Here is a 26,661-nt window from a genome sequence, read left to right as displayed (position 1 = left end):
ATGCACCTCTGAGCACCTTTAGAATTGCTAGCAATCACTAAGGTCATAAGTGATAGGAGCAAAATTAGCCCATTCGGCCCATCAAGCCTGCTCCACCATTCAATCATGGCTGATCTATCTCTCCCTCCTAACCCCATTCTCCTGCCTTCTCCCCATAACCCCCGACACCCGTACTAATCAATAATCTATCTATCTCTACCTTGAAAATATCCTTTGACTTGGCCTCCACATTCTTCTGTGGCAAAGAATTCCACAGATTCACCGCCCTCTGACTGAATAAATTCCTCCTCATCTCCTTCCTAAAGGAACGTCCTTTAATTCTTAGGCTGCGACCTCTAGTCCTAGACTCTCCCACTAGTGGAAACCTCCTCTCCACATCCACTCTATCCAAGCCTTTCACCAGTTGTACGTTGATGAGTACACAGAGTGTATACCATACTATATACAGAAATATTTAAATGATTGTGGTCCCATCCGAGATATCCTGTGAGCGTGCCAGAGAGATTGTGGAAATACATGTTTAAGAAAGAACTGCAGATGCTCGAAAAATCAAAGGTAGACAAAAAAGCTGGAGAAACTCAGCGGGTGAGGCAGCATCTATGGAGCCAAGGAAAGTGCCTCGACCCAAAACGCCACCTATACCTTCTGTCCAGAGATGTTGCCCGTCCCCCGCTGAGTTACTCCAGCTTTTTGTGTCTATCTTCGGTTTAAACCAGCATCTGCAGTCTGAAGAAGGGTCTCGACCCGAAACGTCGCCTATTCCTTCGCTCCATAGATGCTGCCTCACCCGCTGAGTTTCTCCAGCATTTTTGCCTACCGTGGAAATATGGAATTCTCTGCCACAGAAGGTAGTTGAGGCCACAGTTCATTGGGTATATTTAAGAGGGAGTTAGATGTGGTCCTTGTGGCTAAAGGGATCAGGGGGTATGGAGAGAAGGCAGGGATGGGATACTGAGTTGGATGATCAGCCATGATCATATTGAATGGCGGTGCAGGCTCGAAGGGCCAAATGGCCTACTCCTGCACCTATTGTCTATGATTCTATATAATCGGGGTGCATCTTGCAAACATTCTAAGCATGAATTTACACAACAGCGCACTTTGACATGTACAACTTGGAACGCATTGAACAGCTGTTTATTTTTACAAAAATTTTTTTCAATTCGATTTTTATTTTTTTTTATTACAAACCTGCTCCTGCCCCGCTGCCTACCTATTAAAATGAAGTATAAAAAAATAAAACATCTTATTTAAAAAATATTGCCAGTCCGAGTCTAGGTCCGGTGACGCTTCGGAAGTCGTGTCCTTCGAGACCTTTTGGTGACGGGGTAATTTACAAACTCAAAGTGCCTTTGCCGGTCGCGGTTGGGGAAGAGAGGCTCCCCTTTGAACAGTCTTTTCATGAAGTGGACTTCTCTCTGGTTCTGCCTGGTCTTGGTTGCTTTCCTGGGCTGGCCTTTCCTGGTGAATGCCATGTACCACCCTTCATACTTGGTGTTCCTCAACGCGGTGTAGTTATTTTCCAGCAATATTTCCGTGAAAATGCAGTCCTTGCCCTTGCCGACCAGCTGCAAAAATAATCAAACAGGGCGGTCAATAAATGGAGAGGAACCTCGACCACATTGCTCACATTGAATGGCGGTGCTGGCTCGAAGGGCCGAATGGCCTACTCCTGCGCCTGTTGTCTATTGACCACGAATTGGTCACCTATCCCTTCTCTCCAGAGATGCTGCCTATCCCATTGAGTTATAGACAATAGACAATAGACAATAGGTGCAGGAGTAGGCCATTTGACAGATGGCACAATGGGCTAAGTGTTCGGCTGGCAACCAGAAGGTAGCCGGTTCGAATCCCGCTTGGAGTGCATACTGTCGTTGTGTCCTTGGGCAAGACACTTCACCCACCTTTGCCTGTGTGTGAATGTGTGTGAATGTGTGTGAGTGATTGGTGGTGGTCGGAGGGGCCGTAGGCGCAGATTGGCAGCCACGCTTCCGTCAGTCTGCCCCAGGGCAGCTGTGGCTGCAGAAGTAGCTTACCACCACCGAGTGTGACTGAGGAGTGAATGAATAATGCGATGTAAAGCGTCTTGAGTATTAGAAAGGCGCTATATAAATCCCATCCATTATTTATTATTATTATTTGGCCCTTTGAGCCAGCACCGCCATTCAATGTGATCATGGCTGATCATCCCCAATCGGTACCCCGTTCCTGCCTTCTCCCCTGACTCCGCTATTTCTAAGAGGGCTCCAGATTTTTGTGTCTAGGGTTTAAACCAGCATCTGCAGTTCCGTGCTACACAATATCCTGTAACTCGTTTTCCCAAATTCTGAAGTGTAAACAGCAGGCATTCCACATCCTTGGGATGAGCTACATTGCAACACAAACAGCAATGCTTGGAATGACACAAAATGCTGGAGTAACTCAGCAGGTCAGAGCATCTCGGGAGAAAAGGAATAGGTGACATTTCGGGTCGAGAATCCTTCTTCAGACCCACAAGATCACCTATTCCTTCTCTCCAGATATGTTGTCTGACCCGTTGAGTTACTCCAGCTTTTTGTGTCTATCTTTGGTTTAAACCAGCATCTGCAATTCCCTCCTAGGCAATGCTCGGAAATGCTGGTTCGCCCTGTCCCACGGTACGAGTTCATTCCAAGAGCTCTCCCCGAGTTTGTCCTGATTCGAACTCGGAGATTTACGGGTAATGGCCGCTCGTCGGTACTCGGGGCTCTCATGGACATTTTTCACCACGTTGAAAAATCTTCACGAGTCTTCCCGTGCTTACCTGCCGTTAGCGAGTCTTCCCGAGTACCTGCCGTTAGCGTTACGAGCCGCTAAGAGACGTCCCCGAGCTCCGACGTACCCGCTACGTTCATTCTCCGTGCTTACCACGAGTTTGATTTTTTTTAAACTCGGGAGAGCTCTTGGAATGAACTTGTACAGTGGGACAGGGCTATTAGTTTTTCCATCGGGCTCCAGAATTAAATTAATCATTATCACCATTGTTGAGTTCCCCACCAATGTCACACATCTGCTCCACTAGGGTGAAACTTTTTATTTTTTGCAAAAATTGACTCATGTTCACAGCTAAAGTATATCATAGTGACTAGAGTGATAGAGTGATACAGAGTGGAAACAGGCCCTTCGGCCCAACTTGCCCACTCTGGCCAACAATGTCCCAGCTACACTTGTTCCACATGCCCGCATTTGGCCCATATCCCTCCTAACCTGTCCTATCCTATCCATGCACCTGGACAAAAAATGCTGGAGAAACTCATCTAAAATCAGCTGCCAGTTCCTGCTTTTTCCCCATATTCCTTGATTCCGTTAGCCCTAAGAGCTAAATCTAACACTCCCTTGAAAACATCCAGTGAATCGGCCTCCACTGCTTTCTGTGGCAGAGAATTCCACAGATCCACAACTCTCTGGGTGAAGAAGATTTTCCTCATCTCAGTCCTTATTTATAGTGAAGCGAGTGTTGCTACATGATCGTTTCGCCGAACACCTCCGCTCGGTCCGCTTTAACCAACCTGATTCCCGGTGGCTCAGCACTTCAACTCCCCCTCCCATTCCGAATCCGACCTCTCTGTCCTGGGCCTCCTCCACGGCCAGAGTGAGCAACACTGGAAATTGGAGGAGGAGCAGCACCTCATATTCCGCTTGGGCAGTCTGCACCCTAGCGGCGTAAACATTGAATTCTCCAATTTCCGGCAGCCCTTGCTGTCTCCTCCCCTTCTCAGCTCTCCCTCAGCCCTCTGGCTCCTCCTCTTCCTTTTTCCTTTCTTCTGAAGAACCCTTCTTCAGACTGAAGGAAATAGGCAACGTTTCGGGCCGAAACCCTTCCGGGTTTCGGCCCGAAACGCTGCCTATTTCCTTCGCTCCATAGATGCTGCCTCACCCGCTGAGTTTCTCCAGCACTTTTGTCTACCATTGCTACATCAATCTCCAGACTACTGGAGCTGGTATTGCAGGGAGCTGGGTGGGAGGTGGGTGATATCTACTGTGGTTTGAGCTGGGCCTCTGCCACTTCCAGACGCTAATGATCATCACACCCCAGCTTCACCGCTCACACTCACCTTTCCTACAAGCTTCCCTCTCCTGTTCATGCAGATGTAATGTCCCGTCTCCGCGCCCCGAATCCGCACTCGACTGTCAAACGTGTCCGTCTCCACCAGTAGTTTGGCTGCAAGGAATAGAACGTTCCAGATAAACTCGCAGCAAGGGAACTGCAGACGCTGGTTTAAACCAAAGAGGGACACAGAAAAAAGCTGGGGCAACTCAGGCAGCGTCTACGGAGAGAAGGAATGGGCGACGTTTCGGGTCGAGTCTGAAGTAGGGTCTTGACCCGAAAGGCCGCCCATTCTTTCTCTCCAGAGATGCTGCCTGTCCCGCTGAGTTGCTCCCCAGCTTTTTGTGTCTATCTTCCATTAAACTTGTTGCCGGCTCAGGAGAGGTCAGGATAGTTTCAGGATCAGGGTCACACAGTTTAAGGATAAGGGGGAAATCTTTTAGGACCGAGATGAGGAAAACATTTTTTTTCACACACAGAGAGTGGTGAATCTGTGGAATTCTCTGCCACAGAAGGTAGTTGAGGCCCGTTTATTGGCTATATTTAAGAGGGATTTAGATGTGGCCCTTGTGGCTAAAGGGATCAGGGGGTATGGAGAGAAGGCAGGTACAGGATACTGAGTTGGATGATCAGCCATGATCATATTGAATGGCGGTGCAGGCTAGAAGGGCTGAATGGCCTACTCCTGCACCTATTTTCTATGTTTCTAGTTGGCAGCATTGATTAGGAAAGCACATATACTGGTAGGGAAGGGAGATTGCAGCAGAGAGGGGTACCGAAGGTGAGGGGAATGGGGAATAGACTGCACATCCACCATGACCTGTGGGATCCAGGGGTACCCAGCCAGGTGCTTGCCTCATCTAAATTAAATTGAATTAAATCCAAATTCACGAGCAAGGTCTTCGCTGAATTACCCTGCCCTACCCACGAGGTCCTGCAGGCAACCCTCAACATTGGAAGCGTCAATTTAGAATCATAAAGTGACCCATCCATAATTAAGTGTGGATGTGAATGTTCTTGGTATAAACTCATTGAATATCAGATGTTTGACATCCGAACGTCAGGTGGCACGGTGGTGCAGCGGGTAGAGCTGCTGTCTTACAGGGCCAGGGACCCAGGTTCGATCCCGACTACGGGCGCTGTCTGTACGGAGTTTGCACGTTCTCCCCCGTGACCTGCGTGGGTTTTCTCCGAGATCTTCGGTCTCCTCCCACACTCCAAAAGACTACAGGCTTGTGGTTTAATTGGCTTAGATTTGTATACTTGGTATAAGTGTAAATTGTCCTTGGCTTGTGTCGGCGTGCAGGGATCGCTGGTCGGCGCGGACCCGGTGGGCTGAAGGGCCTGGGGGGGGGGGGGGGGGGGGGTGGTGAGGCCAGGTTTGCGCGACCATATGTGTTGATACCCAAGGGGTGTGTGATGGTGATGAGACCAAGAGGAACTGGGACTGGGATACACGCGCTGTGTCTCTAATACCCCTGTCCCACTTAGGAAACCTGAACGGAAACCGCTGGAGACTTTGCGCCCCACCCAAGGTTTCCGTGCGGTTCCCGGAGGTTTTTGTCAGTCTCCCTGCCTGCTTCCACTACCTGCAACCTCCGGCAACCACCTGCAACCTCCGGGAACCGCACGGAAACCTTGGGTGGGGCGTGGTGGGTGGAAACCTTGGGTGGGGTTTCCTAAGTGGGACAGGGGCATAATGGTGAATCTGTGGAATTCTCTGCCACAGAAGGTAGTTGAAGCCACAGTTCATTGGCTATATTTAAGAGGGAGTTAGATGAGGCCCTTGTGGCTAAAGGGATCTTGGGGTATGGAGAGAAGGCAGGGATGGGATACTGAGTTGGATGATCAGCCATGATCATATTGAATGGCGGTGCAGGCTCGAAGGGCCGAATGGCCTACTCCTGCACCTATTTTCTATGTATCTATCTATCTATGTGGGACAGGGGTATAATTGGGACAGGGGCATGTGGGACAGGGGCATAATTGGGACAGGAGCATAATTGGGACAAGGGCATGTGGGACAGGGGCATGTGGGACAGGGGCATAATTGGGACAGGAGCATAATTGGGACAAGGGCATGTGGGACAGGGGCATGTGGGACAGGGGCATAATTGGGACAGGAGCATAATTGGGACAAGGGCATGTGGGACAGGGGCATGTGGGACAGGGGCATAATTGGGACAGGAGCATAATTGGGACAAGGGCATGTGGGACAGGGGCATGTGGGACAGGGGCATGTGGGACAGGGGCATGTGGGACAGGGGCATGTGGGACAGGGGCATGTGGGACAGGGGCATAAAACTGCAGAGGCGGCAGTGTTAACATCGGCATTCCTCACCATATTTGCTGCCATCTTCAGCGGTTGCGTTGATTCTCTTGCCGAGGATCTGGACGTGCTTTCCGCTGGTGCGACTGTACAGCTGGTAAACGCGGATGTGTCTCCTGCTCAGTTGGTCGGTATTCCGGGCGTGATCTCTGACGTGCTGATTAAAATTAGGAGACGATTGATTCTCCCCCTTTTTAGTTTGCAAAAGGAGAAATAAAATCAATTTGCTTTTACTGTCCCGGAGCCCAGCGATCGGGCGCGGATCACACCGCGTGCCCCAGCCCTGGTCTCTCTCCGTCCCGCAACCACCTCATCACCTCCTGGCTTCCAGCGCAGGTTGGGTCTATTCCTGAAGGGCACCCGAACCCCGACCTCGCCACCCTCACCCGCAATAACCACACACCCTTGACATCAACTATCCATCGTAACATTAGCTCTGTCCTATCAGTCTCGACCCGAAACGTTGCCCATTCCTTCTCTCCAGAGATGTTGCCTCACCCGCTGAGTTACCCCAGCATTTTGTGTCTACCTTTGATTTAGAAACATAGATAAGGGATGTATCAAATATTAAACTGATAAGAACAGATACTAGTGTTCAAAAGGGAACTGCAGATGCTGGAATATCGAAGGTACACAAAATTGCTGGGGAAACTCAGCGGGTGCAGCAGCATCTATGGAGCGAAGGAAATAGGCAGATACTATACTGGATCATACTACACAGATACTACACTGGATCATAGCCAAAAGGCCAACAGCATCTGCAGTTTAAACCAGCATCTGCAGTTTAAACCAGCATCTGCAGTTATTTCTTACACAGCTTTGTTCTATTGGTCTGTTTCTGTACCTGTTCATCAACCTATCCAATTATTCATTCATCAGCCATGATCACATTGAATGGCAGTGCTAGCTCGAAGGGCCAAATGGCCTACTCCTGCACCTATTGTCAATTGTCCATTTGATCTACATTCACTTTAAACCAGCATCTGCAGTTCCTTCCTAAATGGTAACATTATCTTTGTTGTTAACTTCTCCCAGCTAACAATTATCTAATCTACATGTTCCTTGATCTCTATTGCCTTTGTCCTGTTTTCACACCTTGCACTTCCCTATCTATGTATCCCCCGGTCTGAAGAAGGGTCTCGACCCGGAACGTCACCCTTTTCTTCTCTGCAGAGATGCTGCCTGTCCCGCTGAGTTACTCCAGCGTTTGGTGTCTATTAGTTTGTATTGTATTGTATTCAAATTTATTGTCATTGTCTCAGTTAGAGACAACGAAATGAATTTCCCTTACAGGCAGTATCATAAAAATAAAACTTTAGAGATACAGCGCGTGGAACAGGCCCTTCGGCCCACCGGGTCCGTGCCGACCAGCGATCCCCGCACACTAACACTATCCTACACACACTAATTCTACCTGTATACCATGTCAATCAACCTACAAACCTGCACGTCTTTGGAGAGTGGGAGGAAACCAAAGATCTCAGAGGAAACCCACACGTTCACAGGGAGAACGTGCAAACTCCGTACAGACAGCACCCGTAGTCGGGATTGAACCCGGGTCTCCGGCGGTGTGAGGCAGCAACTCTACCGCTGCGCCACCGTGCCACCCATAGATAAAGCAGTCGAGACAAACAGGTCCTTTGCCCCATTGAGTCCGAGCTGACCCTCGTACCAACGTACACTAATCTGACAACAATCCCAATATAATTCTCCTCACATCCCTATCAACACTATTGAGGTACCGCCCCTATAGGTTTTTTCCCCCCTCGAGAAACAAGGAACTGCAGATGCTGCTTTACAAAAAAAAGACCCAAATTGCTGGAGTAACTCAGTGGATCAGGCAGCATACTGGACAACATGGATAGACAGGTCTGAAGAAGGGTTTCAACCCAAAGTCACCTAGCCATGTTCTCCAGGTGCTGCCTGACCCACTGAGTTAACTCCAACATTTTGTGTCATTTTCCATTTTTTTCTCACTAGTTGAGAATAATCTGTTTTCTTGGTTTTAGGGGGTTTGCCAACTGTCCCGTATTAGCCGGGACCAATCCCGTATATAGTTGGGCTAAATTGGTTTGTCCGTACGGGACCGCCCTTGTCCTGTGTGTTGAACTGCTACTACTCGGCAGAGGAGGATTGTCGGGTTGGAGAGCAACGCCGGCCCCGCCTCACCCGTCCCGACGTAGTGCAAGCACCATGGGTGCAAGCAGCAGCTCTTCACTCGTGGCCCCGTCGGTCGGTCGGCAGCCCGGCCAGCTGTCCGACCTTCGGACCTTCGCTTACCGCCGACACCACCACCACCACCCCTCCTTGTCATGGCCGATCATCGGTTCATGAGTTGGACGGGGCGCCGGACTTTGCGCGCGATGTCGCGCGGCCCGGGCCAAAACTCCTCAGCTGGCCCGCTGGCCGGCTGGGCTTTGTGTGCAGTCCAGCACCCCGGGCCAACTCATCATTCACCCAGCCACGGCCCAGTCGGTCAACGAATTGCCGTGGGGAATTTATCCCGTATTTTGACCTTTTGTCCCTAATTTGGGAGTTGGCGAGCCTAATTGTTCTATTTCTCTACCCATTCACCAACCTATCAAGTTCTCATCCAAATTCAGCTCCTTTTGACCTCCATACCATACAGTTGACAGCTTTCCCCATCTACGCCCCATTCACATGCCTCATCTTCTCCTCTGTTATTCTACCACTGCCAGACCTCTCCCTCTGTGTCTCATTCAATTAGTACGGGTTTCAGGGGTTATGAGGAGAAGGCAGGAGATCCGGGCTGAGTAGACTTGATGGGCCGAATGGCCTAATTCTGCTCCGATCACTGATGAACACGCCAGTTTGAAACATAGAAAATAGGTGCAGGATAAGGCCATTCGGCCCTTCAAGCCAGCACCGCCATTCAATATGGTCACGGCTGATCATCCAGAATCAGTGCCCCATTCCTGCTTTCTCCCCATATCCCTTGATTCCGTTAGCCCTAAGAGCTAAATGTAACTGTGACTCTGTGGCAGAGAATGCCACATGTCCCTGCCCGTTCCCCAAAATACAGGAAGATTATTAGGTTTAAAGTGGAGGTCTATACTGGAGAGTCCCTCTGAAAATTGCTGCCTAGGTGGTCCGATGGAAGTTTCAGGGAGATCTAACGATTCCGCTATCCATTTGCAGCCTTTTCTATTTTTATCATCGAGACACAAATGTTCCTCTCGCCACGGCATTTTTTCCATGCCCCCGCGCTGAATCGGGCTTCTTGTGTCCACAATACATAAATATTCTCGGATTTCGCTTGGTTGTTTCACCTGGAGGGTTTGGGCCGAACCTGAGGTCTCTAGAGGTCTGAATTCCACAGTGACTGTGTCGGAAGGAACTGTTGCAAGATAGACACAAAATTCTGCATGAACTCAGCAGGACCGCCAGCATCTCTGGAGAGAAGGAATGGGTGACATTTCGGGTCGAGACGTCGGAGTCTGAATAAGGGTCTCGACCCGAAACGTCACCCATTCCTTCACTCCAGAAATGCCGCCTGTCCCGCTGAGTTACTCCAGCATTTTGTGTCTATCTGAGGCTGCAGTGACTCACTTTGTTTTTTAAATGCAGACACATCAACCAATTATTCTTTCTGTCTGAGTAGAGGGGGCCTGGAGAACGGTCGAGTATAAATCAAAAGCCCTTGAACAACCCTCAGAGATCATTCCCTGCTTGCCTACTCTGGGTATTAGCAGTATTTTGGGTTCTTTATACCTAGTGTTAAACCCAAAGTATCTGAATCAGAAGATTCTCTTCTGATTCAGATACTGTCCTCTCAGAGTGCAATGTGTAAGAAGCACAATAGACAATAGACAATAGGTGCAGGAGTAGGCCATTCGGCCCTTCGAGCCAGCACCATATAGGGCCTGGACACGCTAGAGGCAGGAAACATGTTCCCGATGTTGGAGGAGTCCAGAACCAGGGGCCACACAGTTTAAGAATAAGGGGTAGGCCATTTAGAACGGAGATGAGGAAACACTTTTTCTCACAGAGAGTTGTGAGTGTGGAATTCTCTCCCTCAGAGGGCGGTGGAGGCCGATTCCCTGGATGATTTCAAGAGAGAGCTAGATAGGCCATCTTAAAAATAGCAGAGTCAGGGGATATGGGGGAGAAGGCAGGAACGGGGTACTGATTGGGGATGATCAGCCATGATCACATTGAATGGCGGTGCTGGCTCGAAGGGCCGATTGGCCTCTACTCCTGCACCTGTTGTCTATTGTCCATTGTATTACGCAACGTTTCAGCTTCTTAACGTAGGGTTGGTTCATGGCCCTGACCACGGATGAACAAAGGAGAAAGACTGAATGTTATTGCCTTCCACAATAGTGAAGAATGTTGATTCCACTGTGGTGGATGTTCATGTTGTATCTCTTGTGTATTTCTGATTGTGTGTGTGCATGGTAAATCATATTCCACTGGACCTTAATTGGTGCATGTGGCAAGAAATGTGAACTTGCACTTGAGTTAAATGGCAAAAATGACACAATCACAAAGTGGACTGGGTTTGAGTGCAGTAACGCCTGCCTTTGAGATGATGAAGGAAGCTACGAAACGCAAGGAAACACCACAAACTGCAGATGCTGAAATTTGGAGGTGGAGTCAAAGTGCTGGAGAAACTCAGCGGGTCAGGCAGCATCTGTACAGAGAATGGACAAACATTGTTTTGGGCTGGAAGGAACTACAGATGCTGATTCAGAAACTGAAGATAGTCACAGAAAGCTCTGCGGGTCAGGCAGCATCTAATGGAGAAAAGGAAGAGGTGATGTTTCGGGTCGAGTCCCTTCTTCAGACAGAGTCAGGGGAGAGGGAAACGAGAGATATAGACGATGATGTCGAGAGATGGTGAACAAGTGAATGGGTCAGGACTCTTCTCCAGACTAATGTGGTGAGAGGGTGAAAGCTGGTTTCCTCCACAGCTGCTGCCTGAATTCAAATACAGTATCACCACTGTATGCAGGATATAATACACAGTGGTCTGCTCCACTGTAATATCTCAACGTATGTATGTCTACTTTGTAGAAATTCTCCTCCTCTCTCCGACAAAAGTTCAGCACCATTCTCTCTGTCTTTGATTTGTCCTTCCTTACATCCGCTTTTTGTCCATTTTCATATCTCCTTACTTCCCTCTCCCCAGGCTCTCGGTCAAGAAGGGTCTCGACCCGAAACGTCACCCATTCCTTCACTCCAGAGATGCTGCCTGTCCCGCTGAGTTACTTCAGCGTTTTGTGTCTATCTGCGGCTGCAGTGAATGGCCTGGTGACTCACTTTGTTTTTTAAATGCGGACACGTCAACCAATTTTTCTTTCTGACTGAGTAGAGGGGGCCTGGAGAACGGTCGAGTATAAATCTAAAGCCCTTGAACAACCCTGTGAGTTCATTCCCTGCTTGCCTACTCTGGGTATTATCAGTGTTTTGGGTTCTTCAAACCAAGTGTCTTCATTCCCCTTATGGTTCAGCCACTGCCCTCTCATAGTGCTATGTGTATGAAGGAACTACAGATATTGGTTTAAACCGAAGATAGACACAAAAAGCTGGAAGATGTTCTTTGGTCAGTCCGAAACTGACCGACATCCCAGCAGAGTGAGATGCCCGTCGGGGATTGTTTTTGCCGACTGGCCCGCTGCAGACTGCAGGAGTACGTGCTGAGGGACGCACTGAAGCTCGGTGCAGCCAACGCCAATGCTCGGTGGGGGAGGGCCACAGTCTAGGGTCCTTCCTCTGCTGGACATGAGGGGGGGGGGGGGGCAAAGTCCCGGGGGGGGGGGGACACCCCTCGAATAAGGGAAGGGACATCACCCCAGGTGCATTGTTCACCGAGCTATCTGAAGTTTCTGCACTACATTAAGGGTGGTGAACCTGTGGAATTCATTGCCACAGTGGGCTGTGGAGGCCAAGTCATTGGATATATTTAAGGAAGAGATAGATAGATTCTTGATTAGTACGGGTGTCAGGGGTTATGGGGAAAAGGCTGGGGAATGGGGTTAGGAGGAAGAGATAGATCAGCCATGATTGAATGGCAGAGTAGACAATAGACAATAGGTGCCAGAGTAGGCCATTTGGCCCTTCGAGCCAGCACCGCCATTCAATGTGATCATGGCTGATCTAGTAGGCTTGATGGGCCGAATGGAATGAATGGCGGAGTGGACTTGATGGGCCGAATGGCCTAATTCTACTCCTATCACTTGTGTCCTTATGAAACCCCACACACACACAGAGAGAGAGAGAGATGTCCATGGCACTTCGCCATGTCAGAGTAGGCCATTGCGCCCTTCGAGTCCATTCAATATCAGTACCCCATTCCTGCTTTTCACCCGTGTCCATGGCACAGGGCAGGTTAGCAGCTGTGATGAGGCTGGGAAAGGGATGGTGGCTCCCTCTATCATTGCTCATAAACGGCGGGTGGGAGGGGGGGGTTTCAGACCTGGATTGAGAGGTGATTAAGCTCTGCCTGCCAGCTTCAAGCAGGATTTGTGCCTCAAAGCCCCGGCTCAAATTAGCTGAAGCCGATCCTAAAAGTGGTGACTGAGGAGTGGAACACCGTGGCTTTCCAGCAGGGAATCTCACTTTTGGAAAATGCACAGCCGTTCCTGCTAATTTTAACCATTTGCCCAGAGATAAGAGTTCGCTTGGTGTTGGAGACTGAAACTATTTATATCAGGACTAAAATAAGATTCCCATGATAAATTTACCATGCGGGTTAGCACTGAGGTTAGGGGAGAAGGGAGGGGGCGGGGGAGGGGGTGCAGTTCTCCAGAAACTGTTCAGAGACCAGGTTAACCCTTTGCACACAATCATAGAGAATAGGTCAGGAGTAGGCCATTCGGCCCTTCGAGCCATTCAATATGATCAGAATTTAGGAGATTGAGAGGGGATCTTATAGAAACTTACAAAATTCTTAAGGGGTTGGACAGGCTAGATGCAGGAAGATTGCTCCCGATGTTGGGGAAGTCCAGGACAAGGGGTCACAGCTTAAGGATAAGGGGGAAATCCTTTAAAACCGAGATGAGAAGAACTTTTTTCACACAGAGAGTGGTGAATCTCTGGAACTCCCTGCCACAGAGGGTAGTCGAGGCCAGTTCATTGGCTATATTTAAGAGGGAGTTAGATGTGGCCCTTGTGGCTAAGGGGATCAGAGGGTATGGAGAGAAGGCAGGTACGGTATACTGAGTTGGATGATCAGCCATGATCATATTGAATGGCGGTGCAGGCTCGAAGGGCCGAATGGCCTACTCCTGCACCTAATTTCTATGTTTCTATGTTTCTATCATGGCTGATCATCCAAAATCAGTATCCCGTTCCTGCTTTTCACCCGTATCCCTTGATTCCGTTAGGCCCAAGAGCTAAATCTAAACTCAATCAAAAGTCAACTCAGTCAAAATCATCTTAAGCCAACATTTTCCGCCAGACTTTATTCCTGTGGAGCAAGGCACCCCAGCATTGAACCCATGAGAACATCCTCTCCCATCTACCCTCTTGCCTTTGCGAGTGTTTCCCTACAGCACCTAGAGCTGATTCTTTTATGAGGACATCAAAGCTCAGGGTACAGGCAAAGGCGATTCGTCCCATCAAATCCCTGCTAGTCAAAACAGGACAAATGGCGTTTACCACCTCTTGGTCATTGGCCTTGATGGCTGCAACAGGTCAGTTTATCATCCAAATGTGATGTTTAAGAAGGAACTGCAGGTGCTGGAAAAATCGAAGGTAGACAAAAATGTTGGAGTAACTCAGCGGGTGAGGCTGCATCTAGGAATAGGTGACGTTTGGGTCGAGACCCTTCTTCAGACTGATGTCGGGGTGGGGGTGGGGAGAAAGACTGGAAGAGGTGAAGACAGTAGGCTTGTGGGGGAGCTGGGGAGGGGAAGGAGGGGGATAGCAAGGATATTGTCTAAAAAACTGTGACTCCTAATGTTACAAGTGTCTGTGTGATCACCACTCTCTCGTATTTAGCTGCTGAGAGTAGTTTTGCTGGTAGCTGGAACTCAGGACCTCACTAACCCTCTGTCCACATATGAAATCTTCGTTGAGAGTTTTGAGCCTCTCCGCTGAGTTCTACTGACATATTTTCATGCTGGAGAGTTTTAGTTATGGGAGAGTAAAAAGGCTGGAGTTGTTTCATCTGGAGCAGAAGCATCTAAGAGGAGAATTAACACACCAGCCCTTTTAATCTCACATACCTGTGATTCTCCAGCATTGATAACTTCCATGTAAGCAGGTTCACCAGACTGATTCCGGGGATGTCAGGACTTTCATATGAAGAAAGACTGGATAGACTCGGCTTGTACACGCTTGAATTTAGAAGATTGAGGGGGGGATCTTATAGGAACTTACAAAATTCTTAAGGGGTTGGACAGGCTAGATGCAGGAAGATTATTCCCGATGTTGGGGAAGTCCAGAACTAGGGGTCACATTTAAGGATAAAAGGGAAGTCTTTTAGGACCGAGATGAGAAAATCATTTTTTACACAGAGAGTGGTGAATCTGTGGAATTCTCTGCCACAGAAGGTAGTTGAGGCCACAGTTCATTGGCTATATTTAAGGGGGAGTTAGATGTGGCCCTTGTGGCTAAAGGGATCAGGGGGTGTGGAGAGAAGGCAGGGATGGGATACTGAGTTGGATGATCAGCCATGATCATATCGAATGGCGGTGCAGGCTCGAAGGGCAGAATGGCCTACTCCTGCACCTATTTTCTATGTTTCTATGTTTCTATCTCTGCTGCTAACACCTCCTTCCTGTGGCACGGTGATCTGAAATATACATTGTACCCTAAACCATGGCTTCACCATGTGTAGTAAGAAATTGCACATATTGGTTTAAAACGAAGATAGAAACAAAAAGCTGGAGTAACTCAGCGGGTCAGACAGCATCTCCAGAGAAAAGGAATAGGTCACTTTTCGGGGTCGAGACCCTTCTTCAGACTGGAAGGGTCTTGACCTGAAACGTCACCTATACCTCTTCTTTAGATATGCTATCTGACCTGCTGAGTTACTCCAGCTTTTTGTGTCTATCTAATAGCTTCACCAAGGCACCTTATACCATTCGATATGACCTTCCTATGTTACATCTTGTAACTAAAACTAAAATTGTGTAGGTGCAGTATATAGAAATGCAATAGATAAAGTTGTATGGAAGTTAGACAAAAATGCTGGAGAAACTCAGCGGGTGAGGCAGCATCTATGGAGCGAAGGAATAGGTGACGTTTCGGGTCGAGACCCTATTCCATTCGCTCCGTAGACGCTGCCTCATCCGCTTGAGTTTCTTCAGCATTTTTCTCTACCTTCGATTTTCCAGCATCTGCAGTTTTTTAAATTGTCTGGACATTTGCTGCACTACAACAGTGCCACATCCGAAACTCCTACACAAGCTAAAAGGTTTCAACTGCTGAATATCATGTGGTGGGCTAGGCGACTGCAGGTTCTGCTGTTCAGTGCAGTGGCAACACAAATAAATCTTCCACTTTGTACATTTGCCACCAAGGCCGCTCTCTGTATATGACCTCAACTCCATGGGGCACATCCTGAAATAACCCAGCGAGTGAGCGGGGAGAGAGAGAGAGAGAGGACATTGAGATCTTTGCCTCTCTTCCTGGAGGACATTTCCATTCTTGCTTTTTAAGAAGGCAGGAACGGGGTACTGATTGGGGATGATCAGCCATTGAATGGTGGTGCTGGCTCGATGGGCCGAATGGCCTAATCCTGCACCTATTGTCTATTGTCTAAGAAGGGTCACTATTTTACACTTTCTATAAAAGCCTGCATCGCTTCCCCCCCAGGGACAGCAGACAGCATTGCAAACATGGAACGGCTTAGAAAGTCATGGCAAGAGTGACTTGCAAAAAAAGCCCCTGGATGGCATTGCTGAGACTGGCGTAGAATGGAAGTCAGGGAGCAAACAGCCCTGTAGAATAGGGAATGGATGGCTCATTTCCCTCCAGAAATATATTGCCCTAAGTAAATGTTACTGACAAGGATAAGGGTTTAGGAAATCTCTTTGCACAGAAGTAGAAATATCAAACAGCTGGAAATATGCATCCCTAGTGAATGAAAGATAGACTACAAAGGTTCAGTCAACATGGCTTTGGCTGTGTAGGAAGGAACTGCAGATGCTGGTTTAAACTAAAGATAGACACAAAAAGCTGGAGTAACTCAGCGGGACAGGCAGCATCTCTTGAGAGAAGGAATGGGCGACGTTTCGGGTCGAGACCCTTCTCCAGTCTAGAAGGATGAGAGGGCATTTTATTGAAACATGTAAGATTGTTAAGGGTTTGGACACGTTAGAGGCAGGAAACATGTTCCCGATGTTGGGGGAGTCCAGAACCAGGGGCCACACACAGTTTAAGAATAAGGGGCAAGCCATTTAGAACGGAGCCGAGGAAACACTTTTTCTCACAGAGAGTGGTGAGTCTGTGGAATTTTCTGCCTCAGAGGGCGGTGGAGGCGGGTTCTCTGGATGCTTTCAAGAGAGAGCTAGATAGGGCTCTTAAAGATAGTGGAGTCAGGGGATATGGGGAGAAGGCAGGAACGGGGTACTGATTGGGGATGATCAGCCATGATCTCATTGGATGGCAGTGCTAGCTCGAAGGGCCGAATGGCTAATCCTGCACCTATTGTCTGTTGTCAATTGTCTATTCTCTCAAGAGATGCTGCCTGTCCCGCTGAGTTACTCCAGCGTTTTGTGTCTGTCAACATATGTCCTTAGAATGTCTTTACCTTCACACGAGGCATTCTCCAGTGAAGACCCTTCTTCAGACTCAGTGTAAAATAGATACTGATGCTGGATAAACATATATAAACAAAGTGATGGGAGAGAGCTCTAGAGATATACGACTATAAATAAAGCATGATCTTGCACAGTTCTTGTTTCATGGTGACCATACTCCAGTCCTTGTTCATCTTTACAACTTACCCCCTCAGCTGAAGTAGCTTCCCTAGTGATGTCGCTGACTAAACTGAAGCCCACTACCTTAAACCGTCGGTACCAGGAAACATGGTGGGGGGGGGGGGGGGGGGGGGGGGGGGGGGGGGGGTGGGGGGGGTGTGGGGGGGGGGGGGGGGGGGGGGGGGAAGGGGAGACGGAGATAAGGACGAGTGAGGTTTGAAAATTAGACATCAAAGGGGACAAATATCAAGGAAAATGTAGATCTAGGAGAAGCTGACAACGAGGGTGGGACTAAGTCATTTCTAATTCATTTTCATTTATAATGTGCCTTTCGCAATCTTAAACTGTTCCAGAATGGTTTACAAAGTCCATGCCATTCTCAAAATGCAGCCAGTGTTCTAACACAGAGTTAGGATGTGCCAGTCAATTTGCATAAGGCCAGATCCAACAAACATCTTGTGTGATAATGATCAGTAATCTGCTCTGGTGATGTGGATTGGGCACTAGAGTATTCCCTACTGCTAGATTGGTTTAGTTTAGTTTAGAGATACAGATGTGTATGTGTGCGGAATGTGTGTGTGTGTGTGTCTGTGTCGACTTATTACTGATCAAAGTTCAAAAAAATCGAAATACCTTGAATTTCAAACGGACCACCTTCAACTGATGACGTCACAATGGATAGACTCGCAGGGGGAGGGCGAATGGCCATTGCTACACTCGGGGCAAGGGCAATTGAAAGAGCACTGGCGAGGGAGGAAAGGGGAGTGCTGGAATCTTGCGTTCGGGAACGGCTTGAGTTATAAGAGCGCGCCTCCTGTGGGGGCAAGGTGTAGGGAACGCATGCGTTGGGGGAGCGGCCCCAACGGTTATGCAATTGGTCTAGTGTATATTAAAGCCCACAGCTAACAATGACCTATTTCGTTTATCATCGCGACTTTTTTTTTGCATATTTTTCATTCATTTGTTCCACATCTCTCCACATCACCGTCTCTATACCTCTCGTAGTTTCACCTTGGAGCATTTGGGCCGGTGGGATGGTCTGAAGAAGGGTTTCGGGCCGAAACGTTGCCTATTTCCTTCGCTCCATAGATGCTGCTGCACCCGCTGAGTTTCTCCAGTACTTTTGTCTATCTAGATGGAGGGGCAGCGTTCAAAGCAGCACAGTCCTGTCCAGGGCCGGAGAGAATTCTGCAGAATCAGCATGGAAACAGGCCCCTTGGGTCAACTCATCCATGCTGACCAAATAGTGACTAGCTCCATCTTGAGCCTTTGGCACCTATCCCTCTAACTAGGTCATAAGGTCGTAATAATCCCTGTCCCACTTGCGCGATTGTTTTCGGCAACTAGCCGGCACCCGTCATTGTGGCAGCAGGTCGCCGAACATGTTCAACATGTTGAATATCCAGCGGCGACCAGAAAAAGGTACGACTCTTTGGGCGACTGCTCATGATCATACGGGCGTCCCCCTGCAACAGTTCCACCCTCCAGTCACCAACCCCCTTCAGTCTCAGCGACATCCTTGTGAACCTGCTCATCACACTCTCTGGCTTATCACATCCATCCAGGCGACAACAGCCACAGTATACACAATATTCCAGGACTCTCATCAGATCTAGGGCGTCGGATTGAGGAGGGGTCTCGACTCGAAACGTCACCCATTATGCTGGAGTAATTCAGCGGGACAGGCAGCATCTCTGGAGAGAAGGAATGGGTGACGTTTCTGGTCGAGACCCTTCTTTGGTTTAAACCAGCATCTGCAGTTCCTTCCTGCACCTTTTTCAGCACAGTGTCTACCTGTGAGCGAGTTTCGGGGAACTCTATACTTGTACCCCTAGATAGACACAAAAAGCTGGAGTACCTCAGTGGGCCAGACAGCATCTCTGGAGAGAATGAATAAGTGATATTTCGGGTTGACACCACTCTTCAAACCTTCAAGAAGGGTCTCAACCTGAAACGTCACCGGTATACACAATATTCCAGGACTCTCATCAGATCTAGGGCGTCGGATTGAGGAGGGGTCTCGACTCGAAACGTCACCCATTATGCTGGAGTAACTCAGCAGGACGGGCAGAGAGAAGGAGATGGGTCCAGACACTTCTTCAGAGACGTCACCCGTTCCTTCTCTCCAGAGATGCTGCCTGTCCCGCTGAGTTACTCCAGCATTTTGCGTCTAATTCCCTATTGAAAGCCTCCCACTTGCCAGAAGCCTCATTACCTGCGAACAGCCTCTCCCGATCACAAACATAGTCGTGTGATCACTGCTGTATAAAGCCCACATTCAGACTCTGGCTGTTGTTGCTAGCGACAATTCCTTTCATAACCACTGCCCATTGAAACATTCCCAGCCTGCTCCTCCACAGGGAATATCCCAGGCAGCTGTTCACCAGGTAGCAAGTTGTCTTCAGTTGCTGACTTTACACCAAAGATCCTAGCGGAGCAAGATAGACCACTCCTGCTAAATGCAATGGGCTGACGTGTAGTACGCAACGGAGCGGAACGTGGGCCTTTATTTCATCCATTTCAATAACCCGACCCGGCCCGACCCGCAGTGTAATCAACGTTGCGGGGGAACAGTTTGTGTTAATAAATTATAATTCTGAAAATGAGGAGAAGATTTTTCCCAAAGGACTTTTATTTTTACGAGGATGTTTCTGTAACCGGCTCCCGTCTCCGCACTAGTATCTTTGCTCCGCTACGGGATCTTTGGTGCGGAGACGGAAGCCGGTTACGGAAATGGGGCCGAAAATGACCCGTGAATCTGCCCATGACCGTACTAGGTCTTTTTCATCGAGTGGTCTATCTTGCTCGCTGTTGGATCTTTGATTTACACAGTGTGAGAGTCTGGACACTGGCCTTACCTGCCAACTACATTCAGTCCCACTGACTTCAGATCTGAAGAGCGTGGGGTCTCAACCCGAAACGCCACCTATTCAGCTTCTCCACAGATGCTGCCTGACCCGCTGAGTTACTCCAGCCTTTTGCGTCTACCTTTGGTTAAGTCACACGAGGGACCCACAGGAAATTAGACTGGTCATAGACGAGGGGGAGGAGTGCATTTCCGACTGTTGGTCTTTTGGGCTACTGAGTTACTCCAGCTTGTCGCAGGGTGACGCCTGTTTGGTGGTGAGCAGTCGCCCAAAGAGTTGCACCTTTTTCTGGTCGCCGCTGGATTTTCACCACGTTGAATATTTTCGGCCACCTGCTGCGACTATGACGGGTGCCGGCAGTCTCCGAAAAAAACTGCGTAAGTGGGACAGGCCCTTTTACTGTTCTTACCCGATCTGTGCAGCAGGTGACACGATTCTAGTGATGAAACTAGTGCTCAATTATACAAACTAAACGCTGGAGTAACTCAGCGGGTCAGGCAGCATTTCTGGAGAAAAGGTGACGTTTCGGGTCGAGACCCATTTTCAGACCCGTCTTGTCCCGAGAAGTCACCTGTTCCTTCTCTCCAGAGGTGCTGTCTGTCCCGCTGAGTTACTCCAGCTTTTTAGTGTCTACCTTCGGTTTAAACCAACACCTGCAGTTCCTTCCCACACACATGGTACTCAAACACCATGGGCAGAAACTTGTGGACAGTTTTGAAACAATAGGGGGTTGAATTGCCTCGGTGGTTATGGGTTGGGAGATGGTGAATAGCTTGTGCCTGAATGAATTTACAAGGCACACATTCAGTGGCCAGAACAAACACTTCCTGCATGCATAGATTTCCTGCTAAATACATGTACTCCAGTACTTTCTAATGGGTATTCTTATCATCCATCATGTGCTATCTTCTGAAAGCCCTCACCCCTACCTTTGAAAAGAGCTTAAGCTAACTCGACCATGATGGGTCAATTGAAATGTTCTAAGCAAGATACTGACAAGCTGATGAAGGAAGTTAGTTCCCATGGCAGAGGCAGGGGTTGGAAAAGCAGGGACATTCTCTCAGCACTTAAGGGGGGGGGGGGGGGGGGGGGGGAGATATTTAAAGTGGAGAAGAGGTCTTCTGATGCAAATAAAATTGGGAATACACAAGAGCCCAGAACTGACGGTTCGGGAGTTTGGATGTTCGGGAGCATGAAAATATGAAAGCAGGGAATTGCCAGACTATGAAGCAAACTTGATCCCAACTGCGTTTAAGTGTTGCTTGCAGTGGGAACAGAACAATGCAGTTCTCTCTAGCTGCAGGTACAGTGTCCATTAGGATGGGGCCGCAAACCTTATGGTGGGGAGGGAATTTGTTTCTCAGTTTGAAAATGTATTTTTGCCTAAAATAAGCCTGTAAACAATTTATTTGTTAATCACGTACATCATTGAGATATGTTAGGATTTAATCTGAGAGATTTCTGCGGCAGAGTGCTGCACTGTTGTGGAGGTCAAGTCAGTGGATATTTTTAAGGCAGAGAGAGGTAGGTTCTTGAATGGCTCGAAGGGCCAAATGGCCTACTCCTGCACCAATTGTCTATTGTCTATTGATTAGTATGGGTGTCAGAGGTTCTGGGGAGAAGGCAGGAGAATGGGGTTAGGAGGTAGAGATAGATCAGCCATGATTGAATGGTGGATAGACTAGATGGGCCGAATGGCCTAATTCTGCTCCTATCACTTATGACCTTATGCTGGTTTAAACCCGTGGGAGACACAAAAAGCAATCACTTTTTTAAGACATGAACGCAGAAAGACCATGTTTTCTTCGGTAAACATCCCAATGTCTAAGTGAAGATAGACACAAAAAGTCGGAGTAACTCAGCGGGACAGGCAGCATCTCTGGAGAAAAGGAATAGATGACGCTTCGGGTCGAGACCCTTCTTCAGACTCGGGGTCTTGACCTGAGATGTCACCCATTTCTTCTCTCCCGGGGATGCTGTCTGAAACCGCTGAGTTACTCCAGTATTTTGTGTCTATCTTCTGTTTAAACCAGCATCTGCAGTTCCTTCCTACACACCAATCTCTTACTGGCTCCAGCTGGGTTTCAGTGGGAAGTGCGATCATCTCCGACTCAGTGCCGAGTGTCCCATGTCCCATGTCAACCACACAGAGGTCCAGGCTTCTGGTTCAAGAACTGCATTGAGGCAACGTTGTACGATCAGAGGAGCTGCACTTTGAAAGATGCTCAAGTGAAGCTTGTGTGGGAATGAACTGCAGTTGCTGGTTTAAACCGAAGATAGACACAAAATGCTGGAGTAACTCAGCGGGACAGGCAGCATCTCTGGAGGAAAGGAAAAGGTGACGTTTCGAGTCGAGACCCTTCTTCAGACTGATAGTCATCCTTACTAAAATTGAATACAAGTAAAGGATTAAACTATTTGGATCAATGTTATTGTATATATATGTTTTGAGAATGCATTGTTATCGATGATAAGGAATTAGAAATTTCATGGTTCAAAATGTGTATAAAAGCTGATTGTTGCGAGTGGGGTTTTGGACCAGTGCAGTAACTGGGGTTGTGCTGCTGTCCACATGCAAGTCTAAATAAAGTGTGTCTGGAAAATGACTGCAATTTAGGGTGGACACAAAACGCTGGAGTAACTCAGCAGGACAGGCAGCATCTCTGGAGAGAAGGAATGGGTGACGTTTCGGGTAGAGACCCTTCTTCAGACCCTTCTTCAGAAAGTGAAGCCTTGTTTAGTCTGAAGGAGAGTCTCGACCCGAAACGTCACCCATTCCTTCGCTCCATAGATGTTGCCTCTGCCTCACCCGCTGAGTTTCTCCAGCTTGTTTACCGTATCAGATGGATGCAAATGAATCCCTGGCACTATGCTGGAGTTCCCTACAGTGTCAAGTCAAATCACATTTATTTCTATAGCACATTTAAAAAACAACTCTCGTTGGCCAAAGTGGTGGAGGTACTAACGTTACACAACATTGGTTCATAGATTAAGTACATACATAAATACACACATGTAGCCCTCGCTCAGAGGATGTCTAGAAAGGCTTGGGAGTAGAGATGAGTTTTAAGTCTCGACATAAAGGAGTCGATGGAGGGGGCAGTTCTGATGGGAAGGGGGATGCTGTTCCACAGTCTAGGAGCTGCAACCGCAAAGGCTCGGTCACCCCTGAGCTTATGCCTAGACCGCGGGATATTCAGTAACCCCAGGTCGGCCGATCTGAGGGACCTGGAGGTGGTGTGGTGGGTGAGCAGACTTTTAATGTAGGTGGGGGCAAGCCCATTGAGGGCTTTGTAGACAGTGGCTAGCCAACATTAATCCCTCAACTACCACCACTAGAACAGATTATCTGGTCATTATCACATTGTGGTTGGTGGGATCTTGCTGTGTACAAGCTGGCTGCTGCAAACATCCCTGAACCATTACAGTATAACAATTTAATAACATGAAACATTGTCCATATAGCTCTTCAGAACCCCCCGAAGATGTGATACTGGGTCTATCTTAATACAAGAGAGAGTCCCTCATTTTTCATTGATGAGGTTCAATTATAATAAATGACTTGGATAATAAACGAATAACACATAAAGACATGGAATGATGCCTCTAATGTCTTACATAGGACCCAGTACAGTCTACACCCCGCTGCTAAATTCAGTTTGATGTTATCACAGCTGATCGAAAAAAGACCCAACACTGTGGACTTAATTGGCTGTTCAATCCATCCTCATCCAATGCACACATTGAGGATTAGATTAATTAAATTGTTCCCGGTCAAAAGCAGTTTAATGAAATACATTTCCCCCATTAAACCATTTTTGACTCATTTCCCCCCGCAATATCATATTAATGGGGAACCCCCCCCCCCCCCCCACCCGAAAAATAAATAAATAAAATTCTTCCTGGTAACTTTAGCCCCATATCATCCTAACGATGTGATATATATGAACAGAATTCTGCACTAAATCTTCACTCAGCGCTCGTCCTAAACCCGTTTGCAAATGACGCTGTTAAAACAATGTCCCTGAAATAGAATCGATGCCCCCGTGATTCAGGCAGATTGGAGATTAACTGTGAGACAGACTGTTGTAATATTGATCCCATCCCTGTATAGATCGGTGACTTGGCTGCTGTTGCCCCCCCCCCCACCCCATCTCCCCCTCCCCATCTCCCCCTCCCATTCATAAATCCCACTAATTAAATAAAACACACGCTGAATCATTCCAGGTCTGAGAAACCTTTTAAACCAGAACATTTACAGTAGAAATGTCAGACATTAGCTCACTCCTCCACCTATTGTCTATTTTAACCCTATTTCCCCCAAAATCTTCAGCCCGGAAATATTTACAGGCTGCAAAAAAGAAATAATTGATCTAATGGCTTCAGTGATTCTGTCGCTCTTCCTATCCCTAATCCAGTATCCCCCCCCCCCCCCCACATTTAATGTCCGCTCCTTCTGCACAAACAAAAAGCATGGCCAAGTTGCTATCCCGAGGAATGACACCGTGTTCAAATATGCCGCCAACTTCTCAATCCCCGGCGCATCTTCTCCTTGCCTTGCCCTTGCCAACGATTAGATCAGCAAACCTCTCTCTCTCTCTCTAACAAGATGCCCCAAGTGATGTGAGACGCTGCGAACTCAACATTCCTCTGGCGTCTAACAGCCCTTGGCTGGGTTAAAGTGTAGTTAGTTTCTTGTTTAAAATACAACCTTGCCGAGCGAACAGAATAAACGAGAAGTTCAGCCCCACTTTGTACAAAAGTTGAAAATAACGTTGCAATTTCCGAGCAGGTTACATCTTTTTTCCCCCAAGCGATATTGCTAGCTGTCTACCCTCAAATATACCACTGCCAATTTAAACTGTGCTGATTTAAAATGAGCAATCTAGGATGGTGATAATTTGTAAATGAAACATGCCCAGAACTTACCTGCGCGTGTAAACACAGCAAAACGAACTGTAGGCATCTGTCACAGAAAGAATGACAAAACATGCATCAATATTTAAAAAATGCAGAAATGCAGAACTAAAAAAAATGCATTGCTCGTATCAATGCACAATGACATTGCTGCAGAATTTCTCATTGGAAATACATCTGTAAATTAAAGAGGAATCCTTACAGATAAATATATCGCGGTCGGAGCGGATGCATGGCTGATGCTCCTGTTCCTTACGCCCGAAGCTCAGGAACACGAATGCTTTTTTTTTGTTTGCTGACCTCCGACAGTAATTCTACAGAGGCCCCCGTTGAATGAGAAGGGGGGGGGGGGGGAGACAGAGAGAGAGGGACCTGCGTCTTTAATGCAGTCTGCAAACCCCAGGTCTGCAGCTTGGGGGCTCAACGCTCTGCTTTATATATATATATATATATGTATATATATATTTTAAAATCCTGTTCCAAGCAGAAGGGGAAGCTGCAAAAAGCACAATACAACCGCTGCACTGTGTTGCAATTCTCCGGTCGAAGCTCCCGCAAACATCAAGTGCGAATTTTATTATGGGTCTGCATAGCTGCTGTCGGACGTGGAGTTGCAGAGGACTAGCGGTCCCATATTGCCCAGGGTGACCAGGGGACAGAGAGAGAGTCCTTGCCCTTCGCTCGGTGGTAGACAACCGCTTGGCTTTTTTATCCACTGCCCGCAGACGCGAACCTCCCTTCCCCTCGGAGCAAGGAGGGCTGGTTTGAAGAGAAGATCTACTAGAGGCTGGAGAGAGGCGCTTGGACGGGGGAGTGGACACTCTGGGGGGGAGATGTCACTTGTTGAATCAAAAGGCTTTTGGCCAGCGGCTCCCGTGGAGGGTTAATGACTTGTCCTGACTCACAATCTATTGGGAGCAGTCCTCGGTAAACACTTGCCAAACGCGGGGCAATATAGTGGCAGCTCTTGCAAACACTCCAGCCATCTTATCACAACATTGACATTCATTAACAGTGGTGAGGAGATCGCCTTGAAGTGTGGCGCGCCTTTCCTCAGTCGCCAGAGAGAGAGAGAGAGTGTGGGCTGTTACATTCAAGATTCAAGTGAGTTTATTGTCATATGTCCCTGTATAGGACAATGAAATTCTTGCTTTGCTTCAGCACAACAGAATATAGTCGGCATTGACTGCATGAAGCGGTGGCCACGTTAATGTCGCGAACTGTAACACCTCCATCTCAACAAAGCACCTTGGTCAGTTCTACAAACACCTGGGATCATTTGCCTTCTCCTTCCAACCTCCTGGTTGTGGGTTCACACCAAGTGGCTGCATGAGAAAGCCTTGCGGGTTTTACAGCACCATTGTGCCCAGAGGTCCCCACAACTAGTGTGGCCCTTTAGATACGTGGTCACTGTGGTGCTACAAGTGCTGTAGGAAGGAACTGCAGATGCTAGTTTACACCGAAGATAAGACACAAAATGCTGGAGTAACTCAGCCGGACAGGCAGCATCTCTGGAGATAAGGAATGGGTGGCAATAGACAACAGACAATAGACAATAGGTGCAGGAGTAGGCCATTTGGCCCTTCAAGC

General features: G+C 48.1%; 1 protein-coding gene across 1 annotated transcript; it reads right to left on the bottom strand.

The window, feature by feature from the left end:
• Positions 1–1,195: 1,195 nt before the first annotated feature.
• On the bottom strand, positions 1,196–25,332 carry LOC116967392 (fibroblast growth factor 17-like). Its single transcript, XM_033013901.1, has 5 exons — positions 25,274–25,332; positions 25,084–25,120; positions 6,408–6,585; positions 4,074–4,180; positions 1,196–1,568 (listed from the first exon to the last, which is right to left on the bottom strand). Exons 1-5 carry the CDS (start codon positions 25,303–25,305, stop codon positions 1,275–1,277), a joined length of 648 nt encoding a protein of 215 aa, XP_032869792.1. The 5' UTR covers positions 25,306–25,332; the 3' UTR covers positions 1,196–1,274.
• Positions 25,333–26,661: the final 1,329 nt, after the last annotated feature.

Source organism: Amblyraja radiata, chromosome 39 (genome assembly GCF_010909765.2).
Source record: "Amblyraja radiata isolate CabotCenter1 chromosome 39, sAmbRad1.1.pri, whole genome shotgun sequence".
Taxonomy (NCBI): domain Eukaryota; kingdom Metazoa; phylum Chordata; class Chondrichthyes; order Rajiformes; family Rajidae; genus Amblyraja; species Amblyraja radiata.
Note: the sequence above shows the minus strand (reverse complement) of the source record. Positions and strands in the feature narration are given on the sequence as shown.